Source organism: Podarcis gaigeae (genome assembly GCF_964106915.1).
Source record: "Podarcis gaigeae genome assembly, chromosome: 16".
NCBI lineage: Eukaryota > Metazoa > Chordata > Lepidosauria > Squamata > Lacertidae > Podarcis > Podarcis gaigeae.
The window spans coordinates 20,382,762-20,407,144 of record NC_139693.1 but is presented as its reverse complement, the minus strand read 5'-3'; the positions used below and the strand labels follow the sequence as shown (position 1 = coordinate 20,407,144).

The 24,383-nt window shown below is 44.6% G+C and overlaps 1 protein-coding gene across 2 annotated transcripts in view; it reads right to left on the bottom strand.

The window, feature by feature from the left end:
- The window catches only part of MED13L (mediator complex subunit 13L), a 163,703-nt gene that overhangs the window by 5,491 nt on the left and 133,829 nt on the right, over positions 1–24,383 (bottom strand). For both annotated transcript variants that reach the window (XM_083716794.1, XM_083716795.1), the window contains exons 17-29: positions 23,434–24,380; positions 21,059–21,238; positions 20,465–20,688; positions 18,324–18,516; positions 16,420–16,870; positions 15,515–15,734; positions 12,900–13,088; positions 11,212–11,435; positions 10,066–10,208; positions 9,363–9,521; positions 7,720–7,896; positions 4,887–5,041; positions 871–1,032 (exon numbers count right to left, since the gene is read on the bottom strand). In XM_083716794.1, the coding sequence (XP_083572920.1) occupies positions 871–1,032; positions 4,887–5,041; positions 7,720–7,896; positions 9,363–9,521; positions 10,066–10,208; positions 11,212–11,435; positions 12,900–13,088; positions 15,515–15,734; positions 16,420–16,870; positions 18,324–18,516; positions 20,465–20,688; positions 21,059–21,238; positions 23,434–24,380 (3,424 nt within the window). The remainder of the gene's footprint in view (positions 1–870; positions 1,033–4,886; positions 5,042–7,719; positions 7,897–9,362; positions 9,522–10,065; positions 10,209–11,211; positions 11,436–12,899; positions 13,089–15,514; positions 15,735–16,419; positions 16,871–18,323; positions 18,517–20,464; positions 20,689–21,058; positions 21,239–23,433; positions 24,381–24,383) is intronic.

Here is a 24,383-nt window from a genome sequence, read left to right as displayed (position 1 = left end):
TCAAGACTGGTTCTTGCCGCTTACGGGGAGAGTGGAGCTATGGAAATTCTGCAAATATGAAAGGGGGGGTGAATGTGAGGAAGGTGCCCTGGGGGACCCCTAACAAAGCAATTTTGGCCCTCGCTGCCCAACCACATCACATCAGAATCTGTTTTTGCTGACAAAAGCAGGAACTGCTGCTATCACCATGTTCGGCAAGTCCACATGCATTTCAGTGAGGTGCTTAGTTTGCAGCTGATCTAGGTAAGTGTCCTCCCACCCCACCCTGGCCAAGCAACTCACAGGAAGGCAAGAGGAACCCTTGAGAGCTTTGGTCCCAGTTTTAACAATACCACCAACTTGAATTATGAACAGCATTCATGAATCTGGTCCGGGGTGGGCATTGTGGGCATTGGGGTAGGAGAGATGGGAAGAGGGCTTGTGACAATTAAAATGAGGTTTCTGGGCCTCCTAGAGGGCTTCGACTAGGAAGACAGGCATTTGAATCCATGCTTAGCCATGAAACTTGGACTAAGTCTCAGAACGAGGCTCCCGTCTCAGTGCCACTAAGTGGGGATGCTAGGGATTGAGCAAGGGATCTGAAGTGGAGCATGCAACCCAGTTACAATTCCCTGCCCTTCTTCTGTCTGCTTGAGGTACATTCTTACAAAAGAGCAAGAAGTTCTGGCTAAGATAAGATGGATGTGGTCGTGCCAAAGACAGCAACACAACATTCCCCTGAGTGCATTTCTCTATAGCAAAGGGCACATACAAGACGCTTACAAAGGTGGGTCTAAGAACTTATCTATGACCAAGAGTGAAAGAGCTCTACTCAGGCTACAGATGCCACCAGAAGCAATGGCATTCTTTTCAAAAAAAAGTCCAACAAACCTTCAAAAAGAGGGGACACTGATTCTGGGCCTGTGGACAGGATGACCAGAACCACTGAGGGAGGTTCTCAGCTTTGGCAGTAGAGACGAAGTACCCCAGAGCAAGAGGCTGCTGCTTCAGTTCTTCGGGTGCCTCCCGGGAGAGGAGACGTTCTCCTTGGCTCTGGAGAAACAAGAAGGGGGATAGGGGGAGGAAATGCAAAATTAGGCATGAATGACGCATGGAGAAGACAATGGGGTACTCAGCTTCGGTTGGTACAGGAGGCTTATTAAAGGGAGGTGGCAAATTTGACTGCCAGTCTTGTCCTCCCCTCAAATCATGCAAATGTTGTACCTTGTCTCATTTAATATTTTACTGATCCTGTTAAGAATGGCAAGCATAAGAAACAGAGAGAAAAACAAAGAATCAAAAATGTAAATGATAAGGTGGCGCAGGCTGGAAGGACAAAAGTACAAAGATGTAGTGCAGGTCCAATAATAAAGTATAATAATAAAGTATTGACTAATAAATAACAAGGATATGTATAAATAAAATTATTTTCCACCTGTGAGTTCCATCACTACTGAGAATAAAGAGTGTGTGTGTGTGTGTTTGTGTGTGTGAGTGAGTGAGAGAGAGAGAGAGAGAGACCACATGCCCCAATATTTGTATAAGAAAATCATGCCGTACAGCCAATTAACAGTAATTTGAGTTCTGCCCATTCAGATACTTTTAGTTTATGAGATCTTTTCAGGGAAGGCAATTTGCCAAACCCTAGAATACCACACAAATGTTATGTCTTGTTTCAACATACATTTGTATTCCACCGGGCTTCTCTTTGCTCTCTGAGCATGACAATTTCCGATCAACATTTGTGCTGATCAGCTGGGTTGAAATATGGACGGATGCAGGAGCTAACAACTTCCACCAAATCAATCAACGTTCAATGCAAAACTGGTCTACAAGTCACACTGTTCATATGGGTTACTTCCAGTATCATGTGGAATATGCTGCTATATGTACTGCATATCACACAGCGTATTGATGGCAGAATTTGTGCATTGATTCTGGTAATTAAAGGCACTTAGATCAAACTGTGGTGTGGTGCATGATTGCCTTAGCTTACATTTCAATGGTATAGTGCAGTCATTCTCAAACTTTCTTTCCCAGAGACCACCTGAAATTGCTGAGGGTCTTGGCAGAACACTTGATGATTTTTCTGCCAGTTGTAGCAATTGTAAGGTGCTGTGCTAGATGCTAAATGGCAGGGATGTCAACAACTTTGGCTGAACCTCTCCCCAAAAAGCTTAACTTTGATGAAGCTTCCCCCCCCCCAAAAAAAAGCTCAACAATTGTGGTCAATCCAATGGATAGATCATTGCCCATGTTTTTTTTAATATAGTGGAAGTAGATCGCAGTCTCTTGGAAATCGGATGTGCCTGCTATATTTTTTTTAAATGTACATTTGCAGACATATCACAGGTTGGGCTCCAAACTCCGTGGAACTATTCAAGATTTTAAATTTGTAATGTTTTATAATGTTTTCAGTTATAAAATACAAATATGCACCCCATCCCTCCTCCAGAAAACAATAAAGTTGTGGTTCATTTTTACAGTAACTGCAGGTGATTTGAGAGACAGCTTGACCACCACAACATCCTCAAAAGGAACCACTTAACAGGTCCCTGCTAAAGTTGAAATTACTTTATTCATCAAGCTAGCCCTCAAAGTGACCAGTTTGTCCACCCAGAATGCCTCAGAGTTCCCCTGGCTGAAAATTCAACAGCAGGACATGGAAGCAGGACTCGCTTGCAAACCGCAGCAATTAATTACAAGGTCCACGGACGAAAGGGTGCCCTCCCTTGACCTAGGGGGGAAATGATCACACGCTGCTGCTTTTCTACGAGCAAAAATTACACCTCAATTACCAGGCTCGTGTTAATGGTTAAGCTAGTTGCTCCAAAAGGCATTCGCCTACAAGGGGCCTCGCTGGGTTACCAAACTCCCTGATCGCCCATCTCATTATGGGAGAAATCTGAGGCTGTGCAGGATTGTCACGCCGTGTTGCGAACAATCTGCAAAAATGGCTACGACTTGGTAGAAATTACTGAACAACATGTTTGCTTGAAGACTGCAGGGGCTGGGTGCAGAATGGGAAGGTTGCAAGGGTTCAGAGGTGGTGAGGTACAGAAAGGATAGTAAGGCTACATTTTCAAGCAGGAGTGAGGACCCTCTTTCATACAGAGGGCCACCTTCTCTTCTGGGGAACTTTCCGGGGGCCGCATGCCAGAGCTAGTCAGGGCAGAGGGGAAAGTGAGTGGAGCAATGGATGCTTTGTACCATAGGCTAGTTTTACAAGCACTTGGGCATCCCTTTCTATCCTCTATCCAGGGAAGCAAGAGGCATTATCAAAGTTCAAGCCAGACAAAAATACCCAAGGAGGATGTGAAGGGTGTGGGTTGGGAAGAGTCCCGATAGTTAGGTAACAGAGGCATCTCTGCTTTTAAGAACCAAAAAAGTACCCTATGGACAGGTGTGCATGTTGCAATATATTTAGGTTAACCCAGAGAGCAGGAACTTGAAAATGTCGGGGGGGGGCACACGAATACAATATAAAAACTAGGCCAGCAGCCTATTTCTATCATTCAGTGCCACACTTAGTAAACAACAGGATTCTGGAAAATTTGCATCTGCCACACCAAAGGAAATCCACACAGTAGCTGCCTTTCGGGGCCACTGGAGATCTCACCACTTCCGCACCTGCCACTGGAGTAAATGCGTAACCCCCAGGATGCAAAAACAAAGCCATTTCACTTTGAGTGAGAAGAAGAAGAAAACAGATGTTTGCCTTAGTGGAGCTACGAAACTCACAGATGTGCTATTAATCAGGAAAGCAGCATCAGAACCTTTCTATTGACTTTATTGTCCCCATTATCCTTCATTTATTGAGAGTGAAGATGAAGGAAAATGTTCTCTTTTGAAAAGAAAACACTTTACAAGTCCTGCCGCCGCTGCCGCCACCATCTCCTTAAAAATGCACAGCCTGCAGGTTGCAGGAGCATTCCAAGCAAAGGATGATAGGCATACATAATAACCCCTGTGAAGTGCCTCGTGCCACAGAGGCTGCAAGTGGGAGGAACTTTGCTAAACACTTCAACTATACGCTAAGCTTTCCAGAGTTAGAACCTTCCTTTCTGAAATTAACAAAATTAATTTACATTTTAAATAAGCTTTGATGCTGGAGCCAGCTTCTTAAAAGCCACTTTAAGGAGAACTAACTGCTGAACTACAAGCACCCTGGGCTAAGAAAACAAAATCTGCATAAAAATCCCAGCACCTGGAGAGCGTGCGTTCCAATGGGTGGTTTTATCGCTAGCAGGAAAGGAGGGGGTGGGGGTGGGGGGAAAGCCTCTCTTCTTGCAGAAACCCTTCTGTGGAAACTTAAATCTAGCCCGTTTCCAAAACTGAATCCTTAAATGTGATTCCTTGAAGCCAAGGGCACCTCAGCACGGTTTGCAAAAAGAACCAACTGTATTCGATTGTCATGCTTGCTTCTTGCAATGTGGCACAACATTCTCCCCCAGAGAAATCCTAGCTACTCTAAAGCAGGACCCCAAGGAACTTCTGAATGTGGTCTCCGAGGCCTCTTTATCTGACCCTCAGGACTCTACTGAGGCCACACCCATCACGGGCTGTGCTTCATGCTCCCCCTTGAGTGCTTTTGTCTGGCTGGGATGTATCCTTGAATGGCAATGATGTCTCTTGCTTGTATGGGTGGAGGCTGGATAGACTGTTGGGACAGGCAGGTGAATGAGTGCAGAAGCCCTTAAATTTTTGCATGGCTGGAATGTAGCCTTACTGGACAAGGGTAAGGGTCACTCCCCTTGCATGTGGACCCCAGGAAGTTCCCCACCCCTGCTCTAAAGTAAGCACTTTGTAATGAACTGAAAGGGAGGGGAGACAAGAGCCCAAACGCATAATGGATTTGGAGCACTACCTACTGAGCGAGTATAGTGCGGAAATCGAAAGGAACTTACCCGGCTATGCTGGAAGGATGGTCCGATTCCAATCCCAGAAGGAGAGCCAGGGGAAGGGACCGGAGAAGAGTTGGGAGACGAGTGGAGATTCCCAGTCATTAGAATCCCAATGTCGTTATCCATGTCATCCGGGAATGGAAGGACAAACATGTCATCTCAAAGAGGAAGGAAGAGTGAAAGAAGAGATTAGTCATGTTGCCTTGTGGGATACAGAATGACTCGGGACACGGCAGCACTTGCACAGAGGAATGGCCAATGCTAACATTTGCCTTTGAAAATCCCCTGTGTTGCAAAACAGGACACTCTAAACAACAATATTTTTATACTGTTTCAAAATTCATAAACAGAAGACATATAATATGTGCATGGAGTCGCAAATTTTAGTGACCATTTTAGTGCTCATTGAAAGTGACTTACCACTCCTACCATTTCTATTTATGGAACATTTATTCAATTCATATTAATTTGTGACTCCATGCACATATTATATGTCATCTGTTCATGAATTTTGAAATAGTGTGATATTATAAAAAATATGGTCAGTATAGTATTAGCCGACGTGTTGCTTGTGGTTGTTGTTTAGAATATTTGCCTTTGGACAGGTGTCCCTTCTGTCAGGAGAATAGCCAGGACTCAGTTTTCAACAGGGCACATTCTAATTGGGCAGCTGCTCATCAGTGGCTCAAAGCCTTGCAACCTTTCGTGTCAAGGGACCAGGGCTGAGAACCGTCTCCCTCTCAATACAGGACAGCAGAATTTCATGGGGCTATGCTAAATTAAATAGTATTTATTTCTTTACTATGTTTATATCACACAGTAAAGGAGCTTAATACAGGGTTACATTATGAGGCCTCGCTTCATTCTAAAAACAGACCTGTGAGGCTGATTAGGCTGAGAAAGGGTTGGATCCAAGGGAGTCATCCTGTTCAAGCAAGAACTTCCACTTGTGCAATGTGACTTCCCCTCCCTCTCCAACCCCTAAGTCTGTTTTTTTCCCCCTACGTCGCCTCATGGGCTTTTTATGCACCACACATGAAAATTCAGGTTGTTCCATTTCTTAATGCACTCTCCAGGAAGTCCCTGCTGAAAGTGAAGTAAGTGGCAGTAAATTCTTGCTCAGTAACAATTCCAAAAATATTTTCAAACACAGATCTCTTGTTTGCGAAGGAGTTCTAAATGTTTGGTGAATGGTTTCCTCCTTTCCAAGGGAACTGTGTTGGCTGGTTGTGTGTGTCAAAAAGAAAAAAGAAAACAACTTTTGACTTACTACAAATGAAAGTATATGATGTTGGTTTGTAGCAAAGAGAGAAAGACCAAGAGATGGGGTGGGCAGGAGTCTTTGGGCTACTCTCTTCATCCACACCTTCTCTGAAGCACTTCTTTTCCCTCCCACAAATCTATCACTCTTCCTTCTCCTCCTCCTCTTCCAAAGACAGCAGCCAGAAGTGATTTTTAACCTGGCTTATTAAGCTTGCTTCCTACAAACGTGTGCGCTACAAACCAAAAAGCCATTGCCATGCTCTCGACAGCCTCCGAGGCACAAACAAGAGGGTTAATGGCTTCAGAGGCTTTAATTATTAAACATAGAACAAGGAGTTGAGAAAATTAAATCTTAACACCATTTTGGAAAATGCTAGCCTTTAGACATGGCTCTAATTAGCACACGAAACCCCAAAGGCTAGGTTAATGCAGGTTAAATATTTGGAAGCCCTGTGCTCAGGCGGAATTTGGGGGCCATAAAAGGACAGTGGCACTGGAGGGTAGGTGTCCCCCATGAGGCCCACTAAATTCCATCAGCAGATCAAAGCCAGGCCTTTGCTTTAACCCCCCCCCCCCAAAAGAAATCATTGAAGGGCCTCCTTCATACTGCAACTTGCATCCATTTTTAAGGCCTCTTCTCTCTCTAGATGAAAAGTACTAACATTCTCCTAATTTTCCTACAGAAAATTGCTGAAGAGTTGTTTTACTGATTATGTGTTTGCCTCCGTGGATTTCTTCAAGAGGAGGAAGGGCAGGATATAAACTGATTTTTTAAAATAAATAAAAAATCACTCTTCCACTCAGAAGCAGCTTTTACAAATATAACCTTAATAATTCAAATCATTTTTATTTATTTCATTTATAGAACACCTTTATCTTCCAAGGATCTCAAGGTGGTATACATTGTTCTCCGTCTCCCTGTTTCATTTTAAGAGATATGTATAGGGATAGTACAAATAGCCAAGCTTCTGTAAAAGGCTGAACCATTTTGGGAAATGAGCTTCTGGGTTCTGTGTAGTTTATCCATATATCTCTGCTGGCCTTGCATTATTTGCCTCTCTCCAGAATATCCCTCCCTGTCACATGATTCCAGACCCTCTAGAAACCTACAAATCAGGCACAGTGCAAGCATGCAGACTGATCAGCTTGATGCTAATCACAGAACAACAGGTCAAATCATACATCCACTAAAAAATATTTGCCGCATATGGTTATAGGGTCAGAAAACGACCGGCCCTTACAAAATCCCCACTAGCCACAGCAAAGCCAAATTATACCACACAGAGTCTTTGCAATTAGCCAAAGCTATTAAAGAAAGAATCTTGGCTTCTTTTCACTATGAGCAGCTTGCAAATATTGGCCAATTTGGCTTCCTAAACAAGAGCACGTGGCTAAGTAGTCAGTTGAACAGAAAAAGAAGAAACATTTTTTCTCAATGAACAAGAAGCTCCCATTGTTTGTCTTCATGCTTCTGGTATAAAAGCAGCAGCACTTGCCAATGACTGTCAGAGCAAGAATGTTTTGATCAACGTTATAGGGCAATTCCCTACATGCTGCCCAGCAGCTGACTTACCATTATTGGGGCTGAATCCATCCTCATTTGGATAGTTTGCTGGAGCGACTTGGATGGTTGCAGAGGTTGGAAACACCAAGATGTGTGTACAAGAGGCATCCTGCGGCGTATTCAGCTGGGATGACTGCAAGTTAAGAGCAGTGCTGCGGCCAAACACAGACCCCATCGTGACAGCATCTGTCAAGAGAAGCAGGAGTAGATTTGTCAGGCCTCAGAATGGCCAAGGCACCATTAAAAAGAGAGTGTGCAAGTGTGCGAAATTAAGACTATCAAAAGCAGCAAAGGGAACAAATGGATTCAAACCAGCACAGCCCCATCAGAACACAGCTGCTTGTGTATGGTTTGATCCTCAGACTAAAATGTAGGGTTCTTCCTCCTCCCTCTCCCACACTAATCCTTTCTACAATTTTTGTACAAGCAAACCAGGGTTTGCAGTTGCATCTGAATCAGCCATCTCCAGTTCACATTTATCCTCCCCAAGCCTGAATTGGAAAAAAATGGATTGAACTGGATTTGCAACCCAAGTTCAAAGCAAAGCTTGCTGATATGGACATAACTGGAAACCATGGCTCAGCCAAACAAGGAAGTTAGTGAGGGAACTGAAGTGTGAACGGAGAACCAAACGGTTTCCCCATTGCATTCAAATCAGCCTTTTTCTCCAACTCAGTATATCCATGCAATGAAGAAGGCAAAGGTTTTAATTATATGCCCCTGGGGGAAGGCTTTCCAGGAACAGGGAACGTTTAAAAATCAAAATATAAAGGGAAGGTGCCCACATCGCTTTAGGCTGCTACTTTTATTTTATAAGAGATACTGTTGAAAAGTAACAAGAATGCATAGAATTGTGGTTTAGAGACACAAGTAGTGTTGTGCTCATGTCCTGCTTGTGAGATTCCCACTTCAGCATCTGGCTGAGAACAGATGGGCCTTTGGTGTGATCCAGCAGCAAGGCTCTTACATTCTTAAGCACATCCTTTCCCCATTATTTGGAGGCTGAACCTCCAATTTAGAACACTTAACGTGCTCATCCCTGCATGATGTTACCTGAGTTGGAGATTATAATGACTAGAAGCTATATGCAGAGGGGAATGGGGCTCTAATGGTTCTCCTCTCCTTCCTCTAGGTCCAATGGACATCCAAGTGTTAGCTACAATGCTTGCCCAAAGCTTATGCATGTGGAGCCCAATCTATGTGGACCAAATCAGTGTGATGCTTTCATAGGTCATTCAAGGGGAAGCAATTTGTGCAGATTGGGCTCTGACAAAAAGTTGCACCCAGGATCCAGCAAAGATGGGCAGTTCAGGCTAGTCTGGGAGCAAGCCAGTTGGCAGCAGTTACACTGCTTCAACACATGTAAATTTTACTCTCATCTGAACACAATATTCATCAGTCAGATTGAAAAGGAGATCAATGTATTTCATATTGAGGGTTGTCGAATGAGGGAAATGTCATCTCCTCCTGCCGCTTCTTCATACTACATCTTTTCACAGTGCTGAATACACGGCACAGTACTTCAACATATGCCAAAGTAGATATATTATTTTGAAAACAAATCCAACCCCCACTAAAAATAGTGGAAATGGACAAGATAAGTGAAGATAAACACACTAAGCACAACATCAGACTCTAATGTGGCTTATTACCTGGCATCACCACAAATGACCCCTGGGGCTCCATGGCAACCAAACAGGCACTGAGAATTGAGGGGGAGTCTGCAGAAGAGATGCCACACATCCGACACACCTCCTTCAACTGCTTGCTGATTGTCTGCAGCGAACACTCTCCAAGCAGGATGCTCCAGTCTGGAAAAGGGAAAGCAAGGGAGAAAATGCCACTGGAGTCTCTCAGGGGATCTTCTCACACTCAAAAGAGCCCAAACAGTACTCAACCCAGTAATTAAAGGGGAAACTTGCCCACTTGACTGCAACACAGTTACACACCCCTGTCTGCACAGCTCTGCATTCACACACTGGTTCCCTCAGCATCGTTCTCTGCTTCATAGTTCTTAAGGGCTCTCTCCTCTCCCTTTATGCCCTTCCTTATAATCTTTGCTCTGCATGCTCACCTGCTCTCCCCATCCTCTCCCCCCCCCCCTTTCTCACCCACCTCCCTTTCAGCCAACAGAAGACATAATTCTGTACTACAGGTGAAGACCCCCAGACTTCTTAACTGGGGGTTAAACTGAGCACAAGACTGTTGTGGCTTAGTGTGGTTTTAATCTGTGCTGTCGTGCTGTCATCAAGGGTTCTCTTCCAAGTAACATAATACCAATAAGCAACTTTGTTCCCCAAGCCAGTCCCTATTGCTATGCTTTGCAACCTGTTAAAGAGCACGTGCTCAGCGTACCTTTCAACTCTCCATGGCCCAGTCGCCCAAGGCGTCCAATCACAACTCTCCAGGGCAGTGATGTCATCTGGACAATCCCAATACACCATTCCCACAGCTTCTGCAAGCCAATTTTACGGGCCGATACCTTGCACCTCCTTGATCTATGAAGATGAGAGAACAAAAGATTATTTTTGTATTTCAGCCTAGGGTAGCAATAACCTAATTTAAGGTGCGAATTCATGGTATTTCTAAAACTTATGCTCCATCTGTGAAGAACTGGAAAGCAGTAGTATAGATTCACATTGAAGAGTATTTCTTCTCACATGGGCAACCAAACAAGAACTGTGAGCGCCATCGGGGTGACTATATGAATTGTCTGTAAACGGAGCCAGACCACTAGTCCACCTAATCAACTGATTCTGTAGTTGGAAGTGAGTGGATGGAAGTAGTTCTATGCCCTCCAAGATGAGAGCCTGGTATAGATCTGGCCCCTTCTTAGGTGAGAGATGAGAGGGGTGTATTAGATGGTCCAACAGTGATGGGTCATGAGTCCAGTACTGCTTCAGAGGGTATCTTATTTGTGTATGCTTGGCAGTGACCCTTCAAATGTGGGCTGCAATATTGCTGAATGTGAGTAGTTTATGTATGGGCGGTTGGTGATGCTTGAGGTAGTGAATGGTTGCAGCGGTTGTGTGAAATGGATGATGAGAGAGATTGGATGGCTGATTGCGTGTATGTTTCGTTGTTTGAAATTTTATATTTATGTGACCTTGTAGTGCTCTCTGATTTTAGATTATGTTTATGCATAAGGATATTATGCATTTTGCTATGTGAATCACTTGACATGGTTTTATTTGCTCATGGTGTGCATAAACAGCTTTGAGATATTTTAGATAGTAAGAAGTCCATAAATGGAAATAATAATAATTAATTAATTAATGCTAATGCTATTTCTACTACTACTAATAATAATAATACAGTACTGCCTCTTCTGTGGCTAGCAGAAGTACTCTAAGATGTCAGGGAAATAAAGGGCTTGTCTAGCCAAGCCAAGCCAAGCCATCCAAGATCCCCCAAACTGGAAATGCTGCGGATGACTGAAACCTTCTGCGTGCAAAGAGCATGTTCAGCTACTATGTGTAGAAACCCGGTTTTCTGCCCTACCTGTTTGGCAAATCGATGTTGACAATGCAGGTTTCCAACAACTCGCCGTGCAGGTCGGTGCAGGAGGCCAGAAGCCACCGCTGGTCGTGAGATAAACAATACCCAACAAAGAGCACATTGTACTTCTGGCTGGCTTCTCCAAAGGTCTCCCCGAGCTCTGTCTGTTTGTCTTTGATGGGTGCCAGGATAAACGGAGGGGAGTACAGCTGAATGGGGCTGGGCCGCTGTAAAAAGAAGAAGACATCACGTAAGATGTTGAAAAGGCTTTTAAGGTCACAGCAGCTCTCTGCGTATGGTATGCCATTTGTCTGAAGCAAGGGCTGTGGAGAGCTACCAGCACTGTATGCCTTGAACACTCAAACAGCAAATATCTCAAGATTTTCATCTTAAGGATGATCTGATCCCTACAATCCTCCATGGTCTTCTATGGCTAGAAGCAGTGCATTCAGTGTTGGAGGCCCTCGCCTGTGGCACTCCCTCCCATCTGAGATTAGGCAGGAACCCTTCTTGTTGTTACCCTTTGTGTGGTTTATTTTAAATTGTAATTTTGTGTACACCACTTAATGATTAAGCAGCGTATCAATACCTCAAATAAATAAATAAAAATCCATTGCGTAGTGGGGCAGCCACTTCATACAAACTTCTCAAAACAAGCTCAGAACATAGTTTGTTTGTTTTTTTCTTTTCAGAGCAAGGACAGGTGTTGTGCCCATTCATCCACTCCTTCCACTCTCCTCTCTCTCATCACAATATGTAAAAAAGTTTTGAATTGAGATGGAGGAGGAATGACGTTTAAACAGATTTCTACGTGGAATTTGTCGGCTCTGACCCAAGTGAGCTTCTTGCATCAAGCATGAGCTTATGCCTCAACTGCTAGCGTATGGTCGTTGTCCTTTCTCCTCGAATAATGACATGCCAAAGAATACACGAATTACATATATATATCACATATAAAAGAGTCAAGCCACGTGAGATAATTTTATATTAATCTTTTATGGTTATATGCACTGTTGTAGACATCTGTTCTTGTTCTGCTTACTTTAGAAACCCTGAGTATATATATAAGTCAATGGAGGTGCTCATTCTGGACTGAGCAGGTTCCACTATGCAACTGATAAATCCTTGGCTCAAGGAAGACAGCATTTGACACCACCATTTTTATTTATTATTTTTGCAGTGTCATATTTCTGGGTGGTGTTAGTTTAGTTTAGTTTAGTTTAGTTTAGTTTAGTTTAGTTTAGTTTAGCTTAGTTTAGTTTAGTTTAGTTCTGTTCTGCTGATTTGCACAGTTGGAAGTTCTACTGACCTAAGGGTGATGAGACAATGCATCTGTGTGTTTGCTTCATTCCAAGAGACACGTATTAAGGTGTTTAGTAACATGTGAAAAGGAAGCAAATGATCATTCAGCTTTGAGGCTTCTAAAATTCAGGGTGGCAGGGTTAGACTGCAAACCCAGCTGTGCAGTTAACCTCCTCAATGCATTGAAACAGCCTCGGTAGCCTTGGAGTCTATCTCTGCGCTCAGTTTCTCAAGCAGAGATTCAAAGCAACTGCTGCGTCCTCCTCTGCCTGCTTCTTGCGATAACTTGGGCACAAGTCAGCAACTAGATACTTTAGGCCAAGTACCGGGTTCCGTTTCAGCTTTCCAGGGCGGGGCTGGTTATTGTGTGTGTTTGTTAGAGCACTCACCTCCGGGTTCTTGAGAGTCATCTCGATGTTGGCTGCTGGCCCAAAGCCGGTCAGGGACTTGATGTGGATCTGTGTGGGCAGCGGTTGCCTGCACTGGCAGTAGACAGAGAACGCCAGAGACTTCAAGTGCTGAATGTAAAAGACTTGCTCGTCCTTCATGGTCTGCAGCATGTATTGGCAAGGCACAATCTAGAGTGTGATAGACAAAGGAACCATGTCAGGATTATAAGGCTCATCTTAGGACCTGTTCGCATGTTTAATATTTAAGGGGCACCCATAAAATATTTTTTTTGCCCATATACACAAAAGTGAAGGCAAGCAAGAAACCTGATAATTTTTAAACTGTTTTGGAGGTTGTAGCTTTTTGAGAGTAGAAAATTTGGGCACGCTGTTCCCTTAATGTGTGAAGCAATCACTGTTATTCTGCCTGTTCTACAACATGAGCCATTTGCCACAAACTGGGGTGAGCTGAGCGAGTTCACACAAACTGATGCCATTTCAATAGCCTGGAGAGAACCCGCTATCAATAATAGAGTCCCATTATGCCACTGCTTAGTCATATAGAAGCAATTTTCATGTGCATGTCTGATGTACTGCAACTCCATGGCCTTCAAGAGAACCTCTGACACCCAAGTACTTCTCAGAAAAGCTATGTTTTAAGCCAGGCTCTCAAAAACAGCAGCTGCAGTAGGAAACCTGCTCCTTGGCCGTTCGACTTCACAAAGATAGGAACTCAAGAGGATGGGAAATTCTTTCATCCAGAAATGAGGCTTCCATATAGAAAGCTGGCTATCGAGTAGAAAAGGTCCTGGCCAAGGCTTCTCCCTGACAGGCTAACTCTATCTAGTTGGAGGCAGAGGAGGAGAGGACAGGGAGTGAAGAAAGAGCTGGGGGGGGGCGCACTTTCCCATTCTTTGGACTCCCTGGGAAACCTGCTGTTGTACCTGGAACTGGGTGTGGAGAGTGCAGCCGAACGGGGTACAGCTGTGGGCCTGCCCATACAAAGCAAGTCTAGAGTAAGAGACTAGTCTTCTCGTTGTGAGACTTTTATGGGTGAGCTGAGAGTTTTTGGGGGATCCTGGGTGAGAACCCAGAGGCTGAGAAGGAGGGTGTGTCAGAAGGAAAATGAACTGATCTCTCTCTCTCTCTCTCTATGTCTAAATGTAACTTTGTATTAATGTAACATTTTTATATATAACTCTGTATTTTTGCAATATTTTTGTTTAAGTTGTCTGTTGCTGCTTCAGTTTTCTGTCCACTTAATGTATTAAGTGGTATAGAAATGCTGTAAATAAAATAAATACACGGAGGTAATTTTTCCCCATGGGTAAGTGCTCCATCGCATGAGCTGCACTTGCTGTTAATACTCCAGATACAGGTTTACTTTGCTGTTTGTAAGAATTAAACCTCAGACTCATCTGGAGGTCAAGATCATTACAGAACAAACACTGAACTAATTGTGTGTAGTAATCAAAGGGCTCCAGGCAGAGGGCCTTCTTGGCAGTGGCACCCTCCCTGTGGAATACCCTCCTATCAGATGTCAGGGAGATAAAGAATTACACAACTTTTAGAAAACATCAAAAGGCAGCCCAGTTCATGGAAGTTTTTAATGTCTGACAACTTAGTATTTTTTATATTTTGCTGGAAGCTGCCCAGAGCAGCTGGGGAAACCCAGCCAGATGGGTGGGGTATAAACAATGTTATTTATTATTAATTATCATCATCATCATCATCACTACTCCTGGATACAGTAGACTCATCACACATTTAATGTGTGCCTAATGGCCACTGTCAATTTCCTCCCAAGATTTTTGCACTTTATCTTGCTACAGAGCCAGAAAAAATCTGCTACGGTCTTCCAACACAGCTACATTCACAAAGCAAATGAGATTAAATCAAGATCTTAATTTGAATGGTTCTGCAGGATGTCCTGTGCAGGTGTCCTATGAGATATTTGCTACTAGGGGTATGTGATGTACCCTACCCTACATAAATTTAATTTCTGCTCCCAAGCCACAATAAACCCACAAAAAGACACGTTGCTCTAAAAACGTTTGCACAAACTGTGCTGTCCGGAAGAATCTTGCAGAAGAGAATGTGCTATATTCAATATGTCATGTTGTGTTCTATTTAGAGCTCTGATTTCCACTGGCAAAAGGCCATGTACTTACAAAGCAAACTACAGGTTCGTGGATATAAGAAAGGCACATAATGAGCTGGCAAGAGCACCATTTGGCTCAAAATCTAAGAGGCAAACTGGTCTCTCTCTACGTGGCCTGGGCCCAGGACACCTGAGGGACCTCCTCCTTTATCACCCTCCTTGCTTCCAAAGATCAGAAGGAGAGGCCCTTCTCTGTGTCCCCTCTGAGTGTGGAGGCACTGTTGAGGATGACTAGGAATAGAGCTTCTGTGGTTGCACCAATACTGTGGAATATCTTGCCCCATAAAGCACAGATAGCCCCCTCTCTGGCTGTCTTTTGCAGACCAATGAAAACGTTTTTTTGCCTGCTGAGGTCATTTTTACTTGTGATCTCTGCTGCCGAGGTTGCTTTTAAATGGGTTTTAGTGGCTAGAAGGGCCCAATATAAAAATTTCTATATAAACAGATAAGTTACCTGGAGAATGAAAGAATTCCTCATATGTTCAGGCAAGTTGTCCAGCATCTCTGTGTAACACCGCATCAAGCTCAAGAGCCAGAAGTTGGCAGAGGTGGATTCCTCCTCGGCAGTGTAGGTGAAAGGATCCACCATGTAGATGACGACAGCCGGAGGGTAGGCGTGGCTATCTGCCGACTCGGGTTCCGTTGGAATTCCTATCCTCTCCCTCTCTGCAGAACTAGAAAAGAACAGGGTGTTTAGTGCTGGTTTACAACGTCTTCAGTAAAGAGATTACACACGTGGGGAGCTATGGAAAAGAGGCACAGGGGGAAAGGAAGGGGGAACAGCCTAAGAAAAGAGGCTTGATCCAAAGGCACAGAAAAAGTGAATTATTAAGAGACAGAAGCTTAGTGCTACGAGGTTACCTTGGGCTATCCCAAAGCCTAAGCGTTGGTTGCAGCAGAACACAGGCTTAGCTGTGGTTCCTGCAAAGGAGGGAGTTGGGACTAAATGACCCTTTGGGTCCCTTCCAATTCAATGATTCTACACAGAGTTATGCCTCCTTAAACCCTCTAACAAGGAGTTCTCAGGATGAATATTTTAGTTTGGGGCAATCCCATCCATGTTGACGTATTCTGATTTGGTTTAACAGTGCTACTCTTGCGTTTGAATTTATACGTTCCATCTGCCTTGGGACCTTTGGGTGACAGGATTTGGACTAGAAATGTCGGAAAGCAAACCAGCTGAAATCAATTGGCTTGAGTAGTCTTAATGCTGCGTTCAAGATTGTGAGCAGAGCGTCAACAGCAACAAAAATCACCAGTCATCGTATAGTATGTAGGGATAAACTACAGAACATCAGGCATACAAATGTAGAGAAACAGAGCTAAAAACCCTCTGCTGTGAATGCTCATTGGACCTACCTTTCCTGTCCTTCTTGCTGCTGTTGAGATGAATTATGCCCTGTCTCTGCATCTCCTCCGGAGACTGTGCTTCCTTGGGGTCTCTCCGTAGAATTTACACCAAGAATTGGGTTTTGACCTTGAGGTAGGCCACCGCTGAACCCTGAAGAGGAGGTAGTGCTTGTCTGGTTAATACTGGGCACTGAGGAGGATGCTGACAGCTGTGGCACTGTGGATCCAGAGGTTGAACTGTTGCCTCCTGGGAGGCTCGTGGTCCCTCCGTTGGGTGTGGGGGTGAAAGAACTGCCAGTTGGGGGAGCCCCAGGCGCAGCAAGGCAGGCCGAATTGGGAGGAATCGGTGCAGAATTCCCAGATAGCGTTTGTTCCTGGCTTGGTGGTGGTGCTGGTGCTGTCTGGTGTTTAGGTGGCACCAGCAGGCTGCTGTCAAGTTGCAAAGTAGCTAAGTAAGGTGCTGAAAGAATACACAGATGCAAAGATGTTAAAAATCATGACCAAGAAAAAGGCTGTCTGAAGGGCAAGCCTTGGCAACAGCAAGCAAAAAAAGCACCACAAAGTCTAGGCTTTCAAAACAAGAGTCAGGCAGGCAGACAGAATTATTTCCTTGATAAGGACTTTACTGACTGGGAGTCAAGTGGCACTGCAGAGTCCCTGCAGTGTGACAAGTGGGAGGAAAGGGAAATCATGAAGTTTCCTTGTTATTGCTTGTTCTGGAAGCCCAAGGAGTACAGATGCATAAATCCAATTTTGCAAAATGTCCTGGGAACTGGCTGTTTACGTTACTGACAGGTTTCGCTGGTATGTGCTTAACTGGGGATTCAGCATATGAATTCCAATCCTGGAAGTTGTTCTGGAGTTATGTTGGGAAGGACAGGCCTCATCCATTACTCAATGGACCAAATAAGGTGCTGGGACTTCTCACATACCGGTGTGCAGGATGTTCCCCACAGGGGCCAGGGAATGATCGCTCCTCTTCCTCCTTCCCACACAATTTGATCAGACCTCCCTTTTGATTTGAGGTTATGTATTAGTAGAAAGCTGTTTTTCCTTGCCCCCCCTTTTAAAAAGTTAACACCGTAGGCTATCCCACGTCCTGGGGATAGAGTGGGACATAAAGTCGCATGGTTCTGAACCTGTATCTTACTGAAGGAAGGAGCAATGTTCCCGCATATAGTAGAGGGCCTCTGCCTAGAAGGTTGTATCTCCTGATTATCCCAAGGCAGGGACATGTTGATTTGTATACGCTTCCTTCTTTCTGGCTTGTCTATGACTAAGCTTAGGACAGAGTAGAGTTTCCTTAGCAGTAACAGAGAAGCAGAAAATGCTACAGCTGGGCCACATAGGAGAAAGCCATAGAATGCCAATTCTTTCCACTATATGCCCCAGAAAATATAGTGCGCTAATCATAACCATTTGATCGGATATCGCATCCAGCAGCCAAGAAACTGACCTCATGAATCATCACATACATCAGTTTTTCAGCCAATGCTCAACAGATTCAGAACAAAGTGTGAGAAGGAAAAGAAGTCAGGCTGGTTGGGAAAAAAGGATATACCTGCCAAGATTAAGCAACTACAAGAAAATCACCCCAACACAAGCCCAGAGAGAGAAGTGTAAAAAAAAATAAATAGCCATGAGAACTAGGCTCCATATATACGGAGAGGTGTTACCCTCATGTCTGTTTATATGCTTCCCAGAAGCACGTGGCTGACCACCGATGGAAAGAGGACACTGAACTAGATGGACCTTTAGAGTTCACTCCATCAAAACTGTCCTTCTGCTCTTGGCTACCTATGCAACCTTTGGGACAGGCAGCACCATTGAGAGAATGTAAAGTGTCTGGGCTTTCAAGCTGAAGAGCCCAGCTGAAATGAATTGCCTCCGATCTACTCTGTCTCTGCACTTACCTAGGTGGTGACGACAGACTTGCGCATAAAGTTTGAGCCTGGAATGATTGTCACAGTCTTCATTGCCCCAGGGTGGGTTAAACCAGTCACTCACAAGCTCATCTGTCAGCTTCTGGGCTACAGTCTTTCCCACTTGCATGATCCCATCATGCAACACTTTACAGATTGGTTTATGTTGACCAAGTCGACACATCTGGAGACATAAAGAGGAAAACTGATTGTAGTAGTGCAATACATATTCACAAATCACAGATCTAGTTCTAGAAATCTTCAGAGGTCTGAACATGCATCCCCAATCCAACATTTATTTTATCTTTTAAAAAATGGGATACTCCCACAGGTAAAGCATAAATAAAACAAAAAGTCTATCTCTCACTTTATTTCAACTGGCTCACAATTAAGCCTAAAGGACAGAAAATAAGAATCCAAGTTTGTCCAAGAGCAATTTATTTCAATGCCAGTGTGCTTATCTGCCATGACTTTCAGTGGAACTCAAGCACTCTGAGCTCTCTCAGGATATCACACTAAAACAGTGAACAATTGCAACAGAAGCTTTCCTGCTCCACAATGTTTGCAATTGTGGAAACTGAAATAGTCTTTGTTTCTGTTACCCACCCTGACTTGTTGCTTAAGCATTACTGCATCCTAGTGGATAATTGAAGCATTACTGCTGTCTTGGACTGGAAATAATAAAAAAATAGGAGTGTGCCTCTGAGAATAAACAGAAAATTGAATGGACTGGCAATGCTATACAATAACAGGGCTTTCCAAAAATAAAATAAAACCAACACGAGAAATTGCATATAATCCAATTGTGCCAATTTTTCAAAGAACTGTAGATATTGTCCTTACCTCATGATCCCCCTGGTGTGCTAGGCTAAGAAAAAGGTTTGTATACTCCAAAGAACACCCCCACACCCCCGGACATGACACTAATTTTCTGCTTCTTTGAGAATCTGCTGAATCAGAATCAGAAGAATCTTTATTTGCATCAGCTACTAGCCATAGCAATAAAATAAAAAGAAGTGTACTGAAGATAGAGGCAAAAACTTAACTATACAAAATACATCAATAATGAAATAATAGATCTTATTCTAATTGTCCATGCTAAAATTGCAGTTTTTGCCGTCACCTGGTTATTTTGAAGAGAGACTCTGGTGCTTTAAAGCAGACTTTGCCAACCTGCTGCCCTCTGGATGTTTTTAATCTACAACTCCTGTGAGCAGGGCCATAAATGGGGAGGGGGTGAGGTGGGCCCCCGCCAGGGGCACAAGCAAGGGGGAGACACAAAAACGGCTTTAAAATATGTTCATAAATATGTCTATAAACAAAAATATTAATTATTGCCTCATAAGAAAATGTTTTAGATAGGGGGTGAATTGAATGGGGGGCGGGTTGGAGGAGAGGGAGAGAAGAGTGAATTTGTCAGTGGCTAGGGGGCGCAATGTGGACAGTTCTGCCAGGGCACAAGATTGCCTAGCTACGGCTCTGCCCATGAGCCTCGGCAAGTTTGTGCTTGCTAGAGTTGATGGGAGTCACAAACTAAAACTGGTGCAGAAGGGACCAGGTTGGCAAAGGCTAGGTAAAGGGACCCCTGACCATTAGGTCCAGTCGTGGCCAACTCTGGGGTTGCGGCGCTCATCTCGCTTTATTGGCCGAGGGAGCCGGCGCACAGCTTCTGGGTCATGTGGCCAGCATGACTAAGCCGTTCCTGGTGAACCAGAGCAGCGCACGGAAACGCCGTTTACCTTCCCGTTGGAGTGGTACCTATTTATCTACTTGCACTTTGACGTGCTTTCAAACTGCTAGGTTGGCAGGAGCAGGGACTGAGCAACAGGAGGTCACCCCGTCGCAGGGATTCGAACCGCTGACCTTCTGATCAGCAAGTCCTAGGGTCTGTAGTTTAAACCACAGCGCCACCCACGTCCCAATTATTGCCTTTGGCCCTCCCATGCTGCTCTAGCTATGCCATTTTTCCAATAATAGATGCTGATGGTGTAATCTGTTGGGGCACAAATGAAAGACAAAAGACGAGGGCTGCTATTTGCTATAATTTTGATCACGGACACCTGCTTTTTTTATTGGGGGGGGAGGGCACAGAGTCCTAATAAACCTTACGAAACTCCCTCTTGCTCACCAACCTCATATACGGCGCTCAAGTCCCTGAAGAAAGTTTTGGCTCCATCAAGCAAGGCCTCATTTTCTGGACACACCACGATATAAGCAACATCCCGATGGCCTCCATATGGGTCCAGCAGCAGCCTCTCCCAGAATGGCAAGGAGAACGGAGAGATTGTCAGGAAGTCCTTGTCATAGCTGACCAGCAGAGTGGGGATTGGAAGAGGCTCAGGAGACTCCTCGGAACCTGAATCAACAGGGAAGGAAGTGTCAGAGGACTCAAGACACCACAGGATGAGCTTTGACAGGCTGTCCAAGACTAGCTTTCAATGCAAAAAGTACCATATGGCTCTGGACACCTTCCATGGAGCCACTTCCTCCACTGAAAGGTTACTAGAAATGCCTTTCAATCAAGCAATAAAGGTTTTGCTGCTGTGAAAACCGCAGCCAGCACAACAACTATTGGGTGTGAATGGTGCATGGAACGCAGCTGGCATGGTGCCTACTGGATAACGCACGTGACGATGTGCATCCCACACCTGCCATTTTAAAATCTAGAAAGCTGTGGTCTCCTGCATCAGCACAAAGAAATAAAAGTATGGGTGTGTTTGCTGTACCATAGGTTCCCCGTCCTGCCATTTTATGGAACTGCTGCCAGGTGAGGGGTCCTTGGACATGCTGGATGTTTTCCCAGGTCCTGCCAGTCCGCTTCTTCTGGATGGCATCTTGGAGGAAAGGCTGGAGAGACAGAAGCATGCGTACTACGTCCTGGGAGGAGAGCATGCTGATGTCTAGAACTGAAAAACAACAACAAAGCAGCTAGACTCAAGAATACATTGACAGGCATCCAAAATGGTTCAATTCCCTTGCTTTAAAAAATAATAATCACAGAGTATCTTACTTTGTTATCCTTCAATATATTAATAGTAGTTTTAAAATTCCAAGGAAGCCTTTTTAATCTTCCTGGTGGTATCCAACACTATACTCTGATCTTGATAATGATACTTTGGTTGGTTCTCTAGAAGCCTCACCCAAAAGAAGCTCTTACAGAAGGTGCACATAAGCCACAGTTCTGAGATGTGCATGCACAGCTTTCACACATTCTGCAATTTGCAAGACACTTGAAACACTTGTGTGACTTTGAAAAAGTAGTTTGAAGTTGAAAAAGAATGAGAGCTCCACTGGGCATAGTCCCTTGTCCATATGTTAAGAGGCTCTGCAGAATATCATATGCTTCCAGTGGCTGCCGAGTCTTGTTAAAATAAGTGGAGTTCAGTAAACAGAATACAGGCACTCAAAACATACACAGCTTAATATTGTAGAGCATCATACATTCTAAATTACATTCAATCATTTAAGTGCCATTGCTGATCGAAACAAAATGTCAACAGCCATGCATAAAAGAGAGATTATCAGCAGGCACTGAGTAAGTACAGAAGTACAGAGAACCCACTTTAAAAGTGTTCAGAATATTGACTGACAATTGGGCCAGGGATGAAAACCAGGAGGAGGAGGGATGGAGTTTCCAGAAATGGGGGAGGACAAGACACATGGACATAAAAAAGGTATACAACATCACATCAATGTACAGGTAGGTCAACTGGGAAAGTGTTTAAAATGTCCCCAGGGATGAATGTTAGAGCTGCTAATAGAAATAAATAAATCAAGAATTTTAATGTAACTGAAATTGGCCACCAGCTTACCTGCAAAAGCAATCGCTAAACAGTCCAATGACAAGTGAAGTTGGCATAGAATGCTGACTGCTGTAGGTCAGCATCAGGGAAGGGAAGGGCAAAATGAACTGTGAAGTTAGAACCCCGAATAGAAGCACTCCACACTGCAACATTTTGTTTCAGTGCCCTGCTTGTGCAGAATAATACTGTATCATATCAGAATTTGAAATGAACAGCAGTAAAGGGCTAATGAACAAACCCAGGAAACTTCAGAAGCTTCTCATGCCAGGTCAGTATATTTGTCCATCTCACTCAGTAATGTCTACTCTGACTGGCAGCCACTGTCTATGGTCTGAGGCAACAAAGGGCCTCTCTCATTTTTCCGTTATGTGATCTTTTAAACTGGAGATGCCAAAGATTGAACCTGGGACCTTCCATATGCAAAACATGCATTTTACCTCTGAGCTACCACCTCTCTTTCAGCATTATTAAATTTTGTCTGGCCAATAAATAGGACTGTGCAGGGTGGGCAAGGGAATGAATAAAGGGGTTGAAAGGGGGTCAAAAAGTAAATTTACAAGATCATGGGCATGTTCACCTCCATTGCCAGTGAGGAATCTCTGTATTTAATTAGATGATCTGATAATACAACAATTTTACATTTTAAGATTCCTCGTAATGGCGACTGATGATTTATAAGTGTTGATTGTATATTGATATTTCTTGACTTTATTTAGTTTGCACTCCCAAGAATTTGAGGTTTGGGTTGAAGGCAAATTAAAAGCACAACAAGGAGTGATGTGCTGTGATTCCTGCATTGTGGGAGGTTGGACTACATGCCCCTTTGGGTCGCTTTGAATCAGGACCAGTCTGCCCATGAGGCAAGCTGGGACAGCTGCCTCAGGGCACCAGGCCCCAGACAGCCGGGAGGGGCAGCAGATCCAGCCTCAGAGGAACGCAACACCCACTGCCACCGCCTCCTCCACTGGGTGCCCAATGCACACCTGCCACTGCGCACTCACCCGAGTGACCACTGCTGCTACTAGGCAGCAGTTGGCAAGTGCAAGACAGTGAGCACATGGTGGGTGGGCATGCAGCAGAGGCATGCTGCCGCTAGCAGCAAAATGCCCCATGCTGGCTCTGCTTCCAACTGTACAATTCTATGAGTTGGTGAACTCAGAAGTTTGAGAAACCAACCCTGTAAACCACCCTTATATTGAAATGAAGTTGACAACAACAATAAAAATAAAATAATTAACCACAGACCCATTAAACCCAGAAGTGTTTTCCAAAACACCGAAAGAGAAGCAAAATCTCACCATTGCTGTGAGGCCAAGAGTGAACTGTCGCACTTCTGACTAGAGCTTCATCCACTTTCCCGCCGGTGGGGTTATCCACATACTGCCTGCCTTGCTCCAGAGCGTTGAAGCACTCGATCCAGGAGTCGTTGCTCTCTGCCTGAACTCTATCGTAACTCCAGTTTGTGTAAGAGAGCGGCTGCCTGTTAGTGGCGGACATGTAGTCCAAGCAGCTCAGGGAGGTGAAAGGCTGGGTGTGCTGATTCTGGAGGAGGAGGAGGAGGCTTACTGGGGGCTCCTGGGCTCTTTTGGACCCCTCTCCCAGCTGAGGAATCAAGGTGGTCTGACACATCATCAATCTCCTCTCTGCCACCTGGCCAATGTCTGAAGTCCTGCCAAAAATATCCAGTTCATCCTCGATGAACAGCCCAGAGTTGTACCCTAGCTTGCGGTTCATAATTGCACTGAATCCACAAGTGCACCGATACTGGTCCTCATTCGATGAATCCGGGATATACAGCCCAACGTCGGCACCTTTGATATTCATGTTGCACGCGCAGATGCAGCAGCTGTCGAAGTTGCTATCTTTGAAGATGTTCAGCACCGAGTCCGAAAGGATGAGTGTGACGTACAGGCTGTGGGCTTCCAGGATTGGTTGCACTGTGGCCGGCTCCACGGAATTGAGAGGCCGGGTTGTGGAAGGCGTCGAGGCTGGCGAACCTTGGTCCGTGCTGTCGTACTTGACGGATCCTTGCCCGCTGGCAGTGCCCCCGCCTCTAGGAGTCCTTGGGGTCCTGGGTGTGCGTGGCGTAGGGACAGAAAAACGAGGAGTGGCCGGGGAAGGCAATACTCCCGCCCCACTGTTGCTGGCCGGGGCAGCGCTGTTTAGCGTCACTGGAGTGCTCATCTGGGGAGTGTTCATCTGAATGTAGTCTTGATCGGCCAGGCTCCCAACACTGGGGACGTTGCTA